Genomic DNA, 11,869 nt, shown 5'->3' on the forward strand with positions numbered 1-11,869 from the left:
TTTCTAAATACAGTAATTTGTCTCCATAGTCCAAGGACTGGAAAAAAAAAATCTTCATCTAATAATATGATATAATAATCACTTATTTGGCAGTAAGGTTGGCACATTTTCCCTGAGACTGTAAAATTTAATTATGGGTTAAAATAAATAAATATTTAGTTTCATTAAGAGGTAAAGTGAGAACGGAACTCATAACATATGTTATTTTTAAAATGTATTTTCTAGCTCTGTCCACTGAAAAATCCTAGAAGCTCCCACAGATTACACAGATCATGCCAAAAGGACTCAAGAACCAACTTAAAGATGCGGAAACTGTATAACAAAGGCATGCATTGAGCGCCAGTTGGGATAGTAACTAATATCTATAAAATTTGTTTAAATTCATAAGTTCATAACAATTTTGAAAATAAAAATCTTCCTCAGTAAATATGGAGAATAATAGGGAATCAATTCATCATTTTTTGAGAATTCTTAAAGGGTCCAAGGTGAACAGAGACTCAGCTGAAATCCAAAGCAGGTAGTGTGCTCGGGGCAGTAGGTTATTTTATTTACTATTTTTTATACTCCAGAAATATTTACCTTTCTGTAGGATGTGAATTATTTCCTTCAGTTAAAAAAAACGCTAATATACCACAAATTAAAGCAAAACTAATTTTTTTTTCTTCTTAAAATCTATGTCCTTCTGCCATGGGTGTTTTGGATTGAGAAATAATTGTCAGAAAATAGCAGGGCTTTACTACAAATTTCCCTAAAATTGGGAGTGGGACAGGAAGCTGTACACAGAACAACTGTTCTTTAGTATGACAGTGGGCTATGGAGCTCTTTTGACTTGGAGAAAACAAGTAGATTCATTATGGGACATTTATTCAAAGGGGATGGGTCCAAGGGAATACCATATGCAATATGGGGAACATTACAAAAGACTCAGAGAAAATCAAATAGTGACTGAATATGCTGATGTTTTTAGTAAATGATGACTCAGTTAGCTATAAAACATTTGAACTAAGATATCCATTTACACATTAGACATGTTCATTAGATTAAATGGCAAAATAGGATCCTAATGCTGTATCAAACAGCACAGTATCTGAAACATAGTAGGCACAAAGTCTTTGAGATATTTTGTGATTTGAAGCCAACTTTGAAGTTGGAATTTTCCATGTATCTGGGCAAAATAATTTTGCTCTTCTCAAATTACACCATACAGATTTTTAAAAGTCACACTTGCTGTGCTAAAGGAGTAGAGAGGTGGAGAGTATTAAGAATGACAACCATTAAAAGTGCACATGTCAGACAGAGAAAAACAAGTACTATATGATATCGCTTATATAGGGAATATGAAAAATATAACAAACTAGTGAATATAACAAAAAAGAAGCAGACTCATAAATATAGAAAAGAAACTAGTCATTACCGAGGAAGGGGGAGGGGCAATATAGGGGTGGGAGAGTGGGGGCCACAATCTATTGGGTGTAACACAGGATCAAGGACATATTGTACAATACAGGGACTGTAGCCAATATTTTGTAATAACTGTAAATAAAAAGTAACTTTAAAATGGTACAAAAAATTTTCTAAAAATTCTTTTTTAGTCTAAAAGAAAGAAAAGTGTCTATGAATGGGGAGACCCTGTTCGTTACCTGTGTTTCCTCATCAGGACTTTTATTTTCCCATTGGAATATGCCTTATGTAATCCATCAATCAGGAGAATCAATGGTGTGACGAGCAATTCTGGCCATACGGAGATAATCAAGCCCTCATAAATCCTGTTAGAATAAATAAAGCCTGAAAAATGGGTTTGTTAGCACAGCAATCAAATTTCAAAACTGCCTGCCTGCGGGAGACAATGTGTCGCTGATGAGCAGAAGGGAAAAGAGAAAATGTTGGCTAGGGAAGGTGTACTAACTCTTAGAAGGGGAGCAGATGTTCAGGGTCTTTCTGAGACACCTTCAAAAGAAGGGTCTGTGTAAACACCCAGCCTCGTCGTTCAATGCCTTAGCTATGCCTCTAGCTGAAATGCCAGGACTAAGGATCCTGTTGCCATTAGTAGGGTGTTCTTACCTCTTCTGGGCCGTACATTGGGCACTTATCTTTCATCTGTTCTACTACCATTCTTACTTGTTGCACCCTCATGAAAGAGACTGCAATCTCAGATATAGAACTTCCCAGCCTCTCATATCTAAGATGGGGACTTGCAACCAAAGGCTGGACGATGGAACTTGAGGGAATTACCTTTCCTTATTAAAAACAATAGTCACTCTTTGCCTATCTATCCTTGGACATTGCTGTGGAAGAACGTATTGTCTGAGGGAGCTGCAACCAGTAGAGCAGACAAGCAGCACACTGAAGCTGGAGAAGGGAAAGGGTGGGGGGAGACTGGAATTTGATTTCCTTCTTGATCTGTTAAATGGCCCTTAGAGGCACCCAACTTTAGCTCTCTTGTGATGTAGTCAGTAAGGTTTCTTGTCATTTAAGGCAATTCACTTGGGGATATTGTTAACATTTGGATTCTGATTCAGGAAGGCCGGGGAGGTGCCTGAGAGTCTGTATTTCTAACAGACACTCAGGTGATGTCCAAGCTGCTTCTATACCGAGTCACCAGTATTTAGGCAACTTTTAAGCTTGTATTCAGTTACTTGAAGCCACGTGCATACTAAATGGCAACACTGAATAGAGAGGGACTTGAATCCAATCTAAAGCTATGCATGACAAAACTCAGGGACTCACCAGCTAAAAAATGCGTAGACAGGATTATGGCTTGTGAGAGCTTTGAGGTCATCATGGTCTGTATTTAAATCCTGGTTCTGTCATTTACACACTGTGTGACCCTATTGGAAAATTATGTAACCTCTGTGAATCTTGGTTTCTTCAGAGAACAGTGCCATCTGTCTCACATGGTTGGTTTGAAGATTAGTTGAGATTATGTAATGAAAAGCCTAGGTCTTGAACAGATGTGAGTTTTCTATGATGTTATTGGTGGTACGGAATTCTGTATTGTCAAGCTTCACTCATGCCAAAGATTGCTTAGTTAAACTGGTGCTAAGCCTGGTAGAAATACACAGATTGTGGCAGTCAGCACAGAGACTTTCCTTGTAACCAAGCTGCTGTATCAAAATCCTGTGACTCCTGTATCAGGCTATGTTAAACTTAATTGGAATTTTTAAAAATATAAAAAGTAATCAAAATTGTCCTTTTATATGACTTGTTTCTTCTTTAAAAACCTGTCTGCACTGTCTTTGATGAAAGAGAAAATTTTTAAATTCACAAACTCTCCCCCAGGATTGCTGGAATATTGTCAAATGAGATGAAAATATTGTTAGCAGATCTGATCAGTGGTAAGCAAAATCTATTGCCTGTAGTGATAGGAGGGTGGAAGATAATGCATTTTTCTTCAGTCAGATTGCAAATAGGATGGTGGACACCAGCTATGACTCTAAATGTTGCAAAGTGCTTTCTGGATTTGCGGTGTTTGATGACCAGATGAGGTCTTCATGTTTTCATGTTTATAAGCCTGGGTGCTTTGATCAACATAATGCTTTGGATACCTCCTGGAGTGATTTTGGAATGTTCTAGGCCTGATACCAGAGCAAGGGAATTTAGTTACAACGTCTCAGGCCTATAGTTATGATCTTCTGAGCAAGGGTTTCCATGGATAGGAATAACCTTACATATCTCCAACAGAAAAAGGAAGCATGTTTTAATACTACATACATCCTCTTGACATTAGGGAATCCACGTGACTTCAAACATGGTAACAGTTGTGCACTGGGCTATCGTTTACCTTTTAGTATTTTTGCTATCAAATTATTCTCAAAAATATCTGTAACTATATGTTTAAAAATTCAGAATCCATTCTCAGTTGAGGTGAATGTGGGTTAAAACTTTCCTCATTTCAGGAGTGCTGTAGAGCGGAATGGGTTCCTAAGTTGGCTGGAGCTGGGTTTTGGGCTATTTGCTCATTAATTATGTAAATCTGCCAAGTTACATACTTATCTGAGACTCAATTTCTTTATCTGTAAAAATGGGAATCATAACAGCTATTTCAGGGGATGTTGAAAAGATTCAGTTTGATAATCAATATAAAGCACTTACTACATGCTTGGCACTTAGTAAAGATCCAGTAACTTTTTGGTAGAAACAGCTTCAAACCTGAAAGGAAACCACCTCTTTATTCTCATTTTATTTCTTCATCCTATAATACTCACAATGATAAGCTCTTGTGGGAAGAAAGGGTTTCCTCAGAAAGTAAAACCTGAGATGACAGTTGGTACACGGGTAACTCATTTTGGGAAGTGATTCTAGGAAATAGGACTGAGAAGCCTGAAACGGGGAAGAGAGGCACAGAAGGACACGCAGATGTGACAGCTGAGTTTCATGGGGCCTTCTAAGAACCACGTATAATAGAATGTCTGAGGGGAGAAAAAGGGGAACATATAGTCACTTGCTCCTGTTTTCCATTAATTGGGTTGCAATGGGGGCATTAACATTGTCATATGGGTCTGCAGTATGTAAGTGGTGAGACTGTTGGTTCTAGTAGAGACACAACATTAGCAGCAGAGAATTCCCAGAAGAGAAAGTGAGAGAGAGCCCAGCTGAGGTGTCACAGTTTATTTACACAATGCTGGTTGCTGTAGGATGTGCAGGTGATCAAACCATGTGAGGAAGGACACAAATGGTATTTCACACATGATTCTTGACAGCAGCCATGTGTCCTCAGTGACCCTTGAGATTTGGAGGTAATTCAGTCCCAGGTACCTCTGTTTCAAAACACACCCTTTGAGGACAATGGCTTAAGTAATCCTCTTTATAGTAAAGACCAAAGTTTCTCACCTTGTTCTAGTAGGTCTACAACTGGTATCTACAAGACCCTCAATGGTGATTTCTATGCTAAATATCCAATCAAAAAGGACACATTGGGCTTCCCTGGTGGCGCAGTGGTTGAGGGTCCGCCTGCCGAATGAGCTGAGATTCATGTCTTGAAGTGAGTCCTCCACCCTAAGTTCTGTCAGGAAACTCTAACAATACACAGTCTCCTTAGCCCCAAGTGTTGACTTAGAGACCTCAGTGGAGGCAATTAAAGTGAAAAACTGCTTTCCCCTTTTAAAATAGTTTCAAAATATTATGTGGTTATCTCTGTGGATGATTTAATACTGCTTACCTTTTTTTATTATGGAATTTTTAGTTTATGTTGTCTTTTTTTTTTTTAAACTTTAAGGGGGAAATAACACTTGGAAAACTTCCTCCTGGAAATAACACTTGTAAAGTTCTAGGAAACTCTTAGAATGTATAAACACATATGAAATTGTGAGGTTATGACCAAAGGCAAATGTATTAAGGACAAAATCCAGCTACACGATTCCTTTAATAATTGGTGTGTGTGTGTTTTGGTGAGCATCCCCCTTATCCAAAATAGCCCAATTATTAAAACTCAGATAATCACAGAGATAAAAATTTTCCACCTTCCTACTAATCAGTAGTTTTCATTTAATATCTATTTAGCCTTAAAGGTGAAAGTGGGTTCCAGACAAATGTCTTTCACATTAGAAGCTGTATTAAATTAATTGAAAAGTAAACATTGATAATAGTAATAAAACAAGATAAATGATGAACAGTAAAAGGTAAATACTTTTTAAATGTTACTCAGACAATCAATAAAACCACATCTTTCAGTGAACATAATAATTATTTGCATCATAAAAAACTCTAGTTGTTGAAATTTAAAATATTGATTAAAAAGCTTCAATTGGACTTCAGCCTAAAAAGAAATTTCCATCTTAATAAAATAGGCAAAACTTTCCTTTTAAACATGACACTTTTTTTTTTTTTTAAAGTGTTTACTATCCTTGAAAAAGACTTGAAATGGGTCTTTCAGAAAAGAGCTTTTCCCATTTTAAATTGAATCCAACAGAGCAGTGAAGATGCAATTCCAAAGAACCTGGAAGAAAAGCAGAATACCCAAAAAACGATTTATGTGTTTCTAAAAACCCTGATTTGGGGTTGATGCTTTCACAAAACAAGAGGGTTACTGAGCAATTCCGTGACATTTTAAAGTTTCCTCCTGGTGTTCTGATGTTATGATAATCCAGCCTGTCCTAAGGAATTTTTAAAACCACGAAAACACAGTCCACTGCCTAGCTTTAACTGAACTTCTGAGCTTGACTTTTGGACATCTCTTCTGGAAGATACCTCAAGTGAAGTGAGAAGACACTCTTTGACTTTAGTCACCAAAGTTAATATTCTCATGACCTAAATTGACTTCATACAGTCAAGTTTATTTTACACTCTCAGTTACTCACTACTGCAAGTCAACACAGCACAGAAATTAAGGCATTTTTTGCCTTAAAGAGTACACACTGCTGTTCATGAACTTTTTGGCCAATGAATAAAAAGTATTTCATTTCTAAATCTCACCAGAAGGATTTAAATTAAATAGTAACAGATGAATTGGACAGGCACGGAATACTAAATAGGAACTAGCAAATGAAATAATCCAGCTCTTTGCTTTTACCATGAAAATGAGAGTTGATTCTTCATTGAGAGAAGTAAAAGGACTCAGTGTTTTAAAAAAGCTTTCTCCACCAAAAGAGCAAAATAGCACTCAGTGGCATTGCAGTGTTAACAAAATTTCTTTATCAGAAACTATAATTTAATATTTAAGTACCTAATTTACATGTGACAAGGTATCATATTCAAAAAATTAAATTGCAACTAGAAAACTATTAACCACTAAAAACAATACCAAACACAACCCAAACATTCATAGGAAAACAATAGCTAGAATTTGAATTGGAAAAAAAAGTTTCATCATATTTGGCTCATTAAACAAAGCATCCATTACAGACTGTAAAAGAGTGTTTCTTCTAATTCATCAAAAGTTTATCCTTTGTAGCATGAATACATGTAAAGATAGATTTATTGACTTCATATGCACACGTATGTATACATATATTGTGAGACATACCTCATGTGTTGATTTAAAGATATCGTATCTACTGATAACTGGTTGAACTTTGGAAGGTGCTGAAACCCACATTTCTACATGACCTGTGACCCATTTAAAAATGTCTTTTCATAAACAGAAATTACATAAAATACTCTGGTTTTTATTAACTGGATCTTAAGCATAATAATAGACAATGAAGGAATTGCACTTATTTTAAAGGTACAGTAAAGTGTTAGATTGCAGCTCAGACATCAAAGATCAGGGACTGTAGTACTGATAAGTTGTGCATTATATGCAAAGATGACGGTGGCCACTGAAATTAAAATGAGAGCAACTAATTACAGAACCAATAGGGGGATAACAGAAGAAAACATGCACTACTCCTACTTTAATGCAAAACTAATTTCTCCCAGGAAACCAACCCTTTGACCTTTCTTACACAAAGAAACAGGTTCTGCACCCTTGGTAACACAGTAGACATGGACTTCTGTATTCAAATTCTAGTTCATTGTCTCTGAGTGTGCTGTTCCAGCATCATCTCCTTAAGCTGCCCTTGAAATTCTGGAGCATCTACAATATTACAGTCTCTTGGTTAGGTTTCATTGAGCCTCAATATCCCCTTCAGTTCTATATAAATAGGGTCCTTTATTCATCTTCTTCTGGTTCCTGTGGTAATATGGGTATTTCTTCCTTTAAACAATCACTGAAGAATCTGAGGATTGTGCTGTAGAGATGATATTTGCTCTTCTCAGATACGTCATGGCCTTCATCTGGGTAGACCTAAGATATTGAAGGGAAAGGAGATTTAAAGTTATTAAAGCAAGTCTTCTTCCTCAGAACTCATTACTTTAGCCCCATGGCAACGGAACTTGGGAAAATAATATCTGACCAAAATCTCATGTAATTCAACTCTGAGTTGTTCATGCTAAACTTTCCTTTTTTATTATAATCATATCAAAATCAACATTTGAGACAAAATACAATTTTATGCATTTATATTGGGATTTGTTGGCCAAAAAGTTAGAGCTTTCTACGTTCACGTTGAACAAGGTGGCATTGACATCACCTTAACTAAATTTTAGATAGTTTTGTAAGTTCTTTCTCTGCCCCTTTGAAATGTATGTAAATCTTCTTTCAGACTCTTGCCAGTTTTACAACCCAGGAAATTTCTTTCTCAAGGACTTGGAAACCATCTCTTTGAAATGTAAACTTTGAAGGAGAGACAGCACCCCCCTATCTCCCAGTCTCCAAGTTGTAAAACTACTTCCTGTCATAAAGATAAAAGAAATGTTTCTTAAGGCTGATTACCAAACACAGAAGGCAATGAGTCCCTCCATTGGGGCTCTTAAAAATGCCCCAGCCCCTTGTTTTAACAAAGTTGAGTTTACTCTTTCTCCCCTATTGCAGTAGTCTTGGATAAAGTTTTCCTTGTCTGTTTAATCTTGTGTAATGCAATTTTTACTTTGACAATGTCCTTCCAATATAAACGACATTAGTGGGTTTTCTAAAATATAAATGAAAATACTGTCATGTCAATTCCTGAGTGTAAAGTTTTTAGACGGTGCCTCATTTCCCTCTGAGTAAAGCCTCACAATCCTTTACACTGTCAGTGCCATGACTCTCCATCTGCTTATCTCTACATTTTCATCTTTCATCATTCTAACCCTGGTTCCTGTGTTTTAAGTATAATGAATGACTTTTAGTTCTTCCAAATGCTGAGGAATTAAAACAATTTTTTTCCCTTCCATGACTCCTGCTTCAGATTGAAAGTTCCTTGATGTGTAAAGTTATGTCCTGTTGACCCATTTAGCATAGAGACCCCTGTAAAGTAAATCCTTGATATTTACTAAATATGGTTGAATGCAGAGGTGTAAATGACATAAGGATGTTTCGCCCTCTCCTTTTTCTCTCATGTTATTTACTCAAAACTATTTTCCCCCACTTTTTATGATGAGTGATGGAAACGGACAAAAAGACAAAGGAACTAGAAGGAAAATAAAAATTATTATTTTAAAATAATTCATTATCAGTGATATGAATAAAAAAGTTAGAGAAGAAAAAAACATTTTTGAAAGAGTTTATGCAATTCATAAATAAAACATAAGGTGATCCACATTCTCATTGTAATTAGGAAATAAGAACACAATTTGGTAGTTGAAAAAAACAGTAAAAATGAAAGGGTGGGAGATGGAGTCATATAGAAGCTGTGTTCTGTATTTTACAACTAAAAAACCAAGGTAGAAAAACATATTTTTCTGAAAAAGTAGCTTACCTGCATAGTATAATTCACTCCAGCTTTTATTAGGTGTTTGATTAATTCTGCTGAATGCTGGAAATGAACTTTTGCTGCAAGAAATTAAATTATGATATTTGAAGGAAATACATTTTTCAGGATCAGAACATTTTTATAACATTTTTTCAAAGAGATTACATATTTATCTTCCAAAATTATCAGCAAATAGGATAACTCAACCAATTAGACTTTTAATGCTCCCGTTTAGTTTTGGGAAGGGGACAAATGGCAAATGTCAACAGGCTTTGCACTAGAAACTAAACAGAAAAAAAAAAAAACTGGAAAATCCATTTATGGATTTTTACTTTACACCCACTGCACATTTAAAAGACTGATACCTAGATCTACCTGGAAAGCCAGTAGATACAATGGCAATAAAACTTTGAGCTTCACATTGTAAAAAAATAAATTAAAACAGCAGTTACTACTAAGCCTCTACTTTACAGAATGGTGATTAGATTCATTATATTGCATACCACTTATTATTTGTAATTATTCACGTATTTTATACCATTATAACAATTTTAACACAGTGAACGCCTGTCTGGATAGTAATAGCAAACCAGCCTTCTATTCCTTTCTGAGGATTACTAGGGCCACTCTCAGACACTGGCATTCTGCCTTATGTTAAATTAGAAAAGAATACCTCATGTTGAGAAAATAGCATACACATATCATTACTCAAGGGCTAAATATTTAATATGGACCATACTGGTTTCTCCTCTTTCCTTCTAGCTTCCTTCTCCCTGAACCTCAGTTCCAAAACTCTGAAATAAGCAGCACAGCAGCCTGGGTGTGGGTAGCAGCATTGTCCCTAACCAGCTATGAAGACTTGGACAAATCACTTACAATTTTTTTTGTGTAGCACTTAGCTCATATGCTGCCTTGGCAATACATTCCTATACTGTGTATCTTCAAATTTCTGTAAATAACTTTTAAGCTCACATTTTTTGACTGTCTTTGTAAAATTAGGGCAGCCTTATCAATAGTTTAAGCTTCTTCATTGTTCTAATGCTATGGTACTGATTAATCCTGCTACAGAGCAGACAATAAAAGACTCCACATAATCGTTTATATCTTTTAAAAGTCTACCTATAATCTTTTCTAACATTCTCTTATTGTACTTAATGGGAAAATTACCATGCCATTTCTAAATAACTGTGCAAATTGCTCTATAAATGTAAGCTACTAGAAATGTTAATAAATAGGGCAATGACTGAGATAAAATGATCCTTTATATACTTCATTTGTTTATTGCAGAAAACAAATTGAAAAGGACTCCATCATTCAGCTGCATGGATACAGCTGAAAAGATAAATGCATAAATGGATTTTTCAGTTTTGTTTTGTTTTTTCTGTTTAGTTTCTAGTGCAAAGCCTGTTGACATTTGCCATTTGTCCCCTTCCTAAAAATAAATGGGGGCATTAAAAGTCTAATTGGTTGAGTTATCCGATTTGCTGATAATTTTGGAAGATAATAATAATGGTGGTATTATAGTATTATTGACTGAGTACCTATAACCTACCAGTCCCATGTGGAATGTGTGTGTGGTGTATGTGAGTACATTTGTGTGTGTGGTGTGTGTGAGTACATTTGTGTGTGTGTGTGTGTGTGCAAACACACAGGTGTATTTTCTTTGAAGACAAGTGCTGAAGGTCTGCTTACATTTTATCAGGTAGGTGAAGTCCCAGGCCCATGACTGGATGAGTCAGGGAACAACAAAATTTACCTTAATAATTACAACATATTAACAGAAACAACTGAATAACATTAATATATTAAAGTGTGATGGCTAGATGTAAAATAATTTAATCTTGAAAATAATTTATTCCCATAATTGAAGCTTTAAGGCCAAATGAATAAGAGCCTCAATGCCTATTTCAAACCACCATTCTGTTAATAGCTGTGTGATTTTCGGCAACTTATATAAATTCCATAATATTTATTTTCCCAATTTGTCAAATAACAAGAGAAGTAATACCTACTGCACAGTATTTTCGTGAAAAACAGATACTATGATATTAAAAGCTTTTAGAACATTTCCTAACATACAGTCATTACTTAATAATCACCATTTGTTATTACTAACAACGTATATGTAAGTTCTTAATACCTTAGAACAGAATTCTAATGTCCTTCAAAATGTTTATGTTCTCTTACATCATGTTTCATCTACAACAGGTATGGTAACATCTAAGTCTTTTTTAAAAAAATTATAATAGTTTTAGATTTTCAGAAAAGTTGCAAAGATAGTACAGAGAGTTCCTGTATATCCCTTACCCAGTTTTCCCTACCTGTTAACATTTTACATTATTATGGTACATTTAGAAACATTTAGATGTAGTGTTTCCTTAACCCCTTCTGGTCTATGATGATTTCTCAAACTTTCTTTGCTCTTGATGACTTTGGCAGTTCTGAGGAGTACTGATCAGGAATTTGGTAAGATGTTCCTCATTTGGGTTTGTCTGGGGTTATAAGTATTTGGGACAAGACCATATAGAGATAGAATGCCGTTCTCATTGAAGCCACATCAAGGTTACATACTATCTACATGACTTGTCACTGTTAATGCTGACCTTGATCACCTGGCTGAGGTGAAATTTGTCAAGTTTCTCTGCCATGAAGGTTACTCT

The 11,869-nt window shown here is 35.5% G+C and overlaps 1 protein-coding gene across 1 annotated transcript in view; it reads right to left on the reverse strand.

Annotated features, from left to right (window-relative positions):
• Positions 1 to 7,588: 7,588 nt before the first annotated feature.
• DPP10 (dipeptidyl peptidase like 10) overlaps positions 7,589 to 11,869 on the reverse strand; it is a 638,912-nt gene continuing 634,631 nt past the window's right edge. Inside the window, exons 25-26 of the mRNA XM_024734508.1 lie at positions 9,216 to 9,289; positions 7,589 to 7,723 (exon numbers count right to left, since the gene is read on the reverse strand). Of these exons, the coding sequence (XP_024590276.1) occupies positions 7,589 to 7,723; positions 9,216 to 9,289 (209 nt within the window). The remainder of the gene's footprint in view (positions 7,724 to 9,215; positions 9,290 to 11,869) is intronic.

Source organism: Neophocaena asiaeorientalis, unplaced genomic scaffold (assembly GCF_003031525.2).
Source record: "Neophocaena asiaeorientalis asiaeorientalis breed wild unplaced genomic scaffold, Neophocaena_asiaeorientalis_V1.1 scaffold32, whole genome shotgun sequence".
NCBI lineage: Eukaryota > Metazoa > Chordata > Mammalia > Artiodactyla > Phocoenidae > Neophocaena > Neophocaena asiaeorientalis.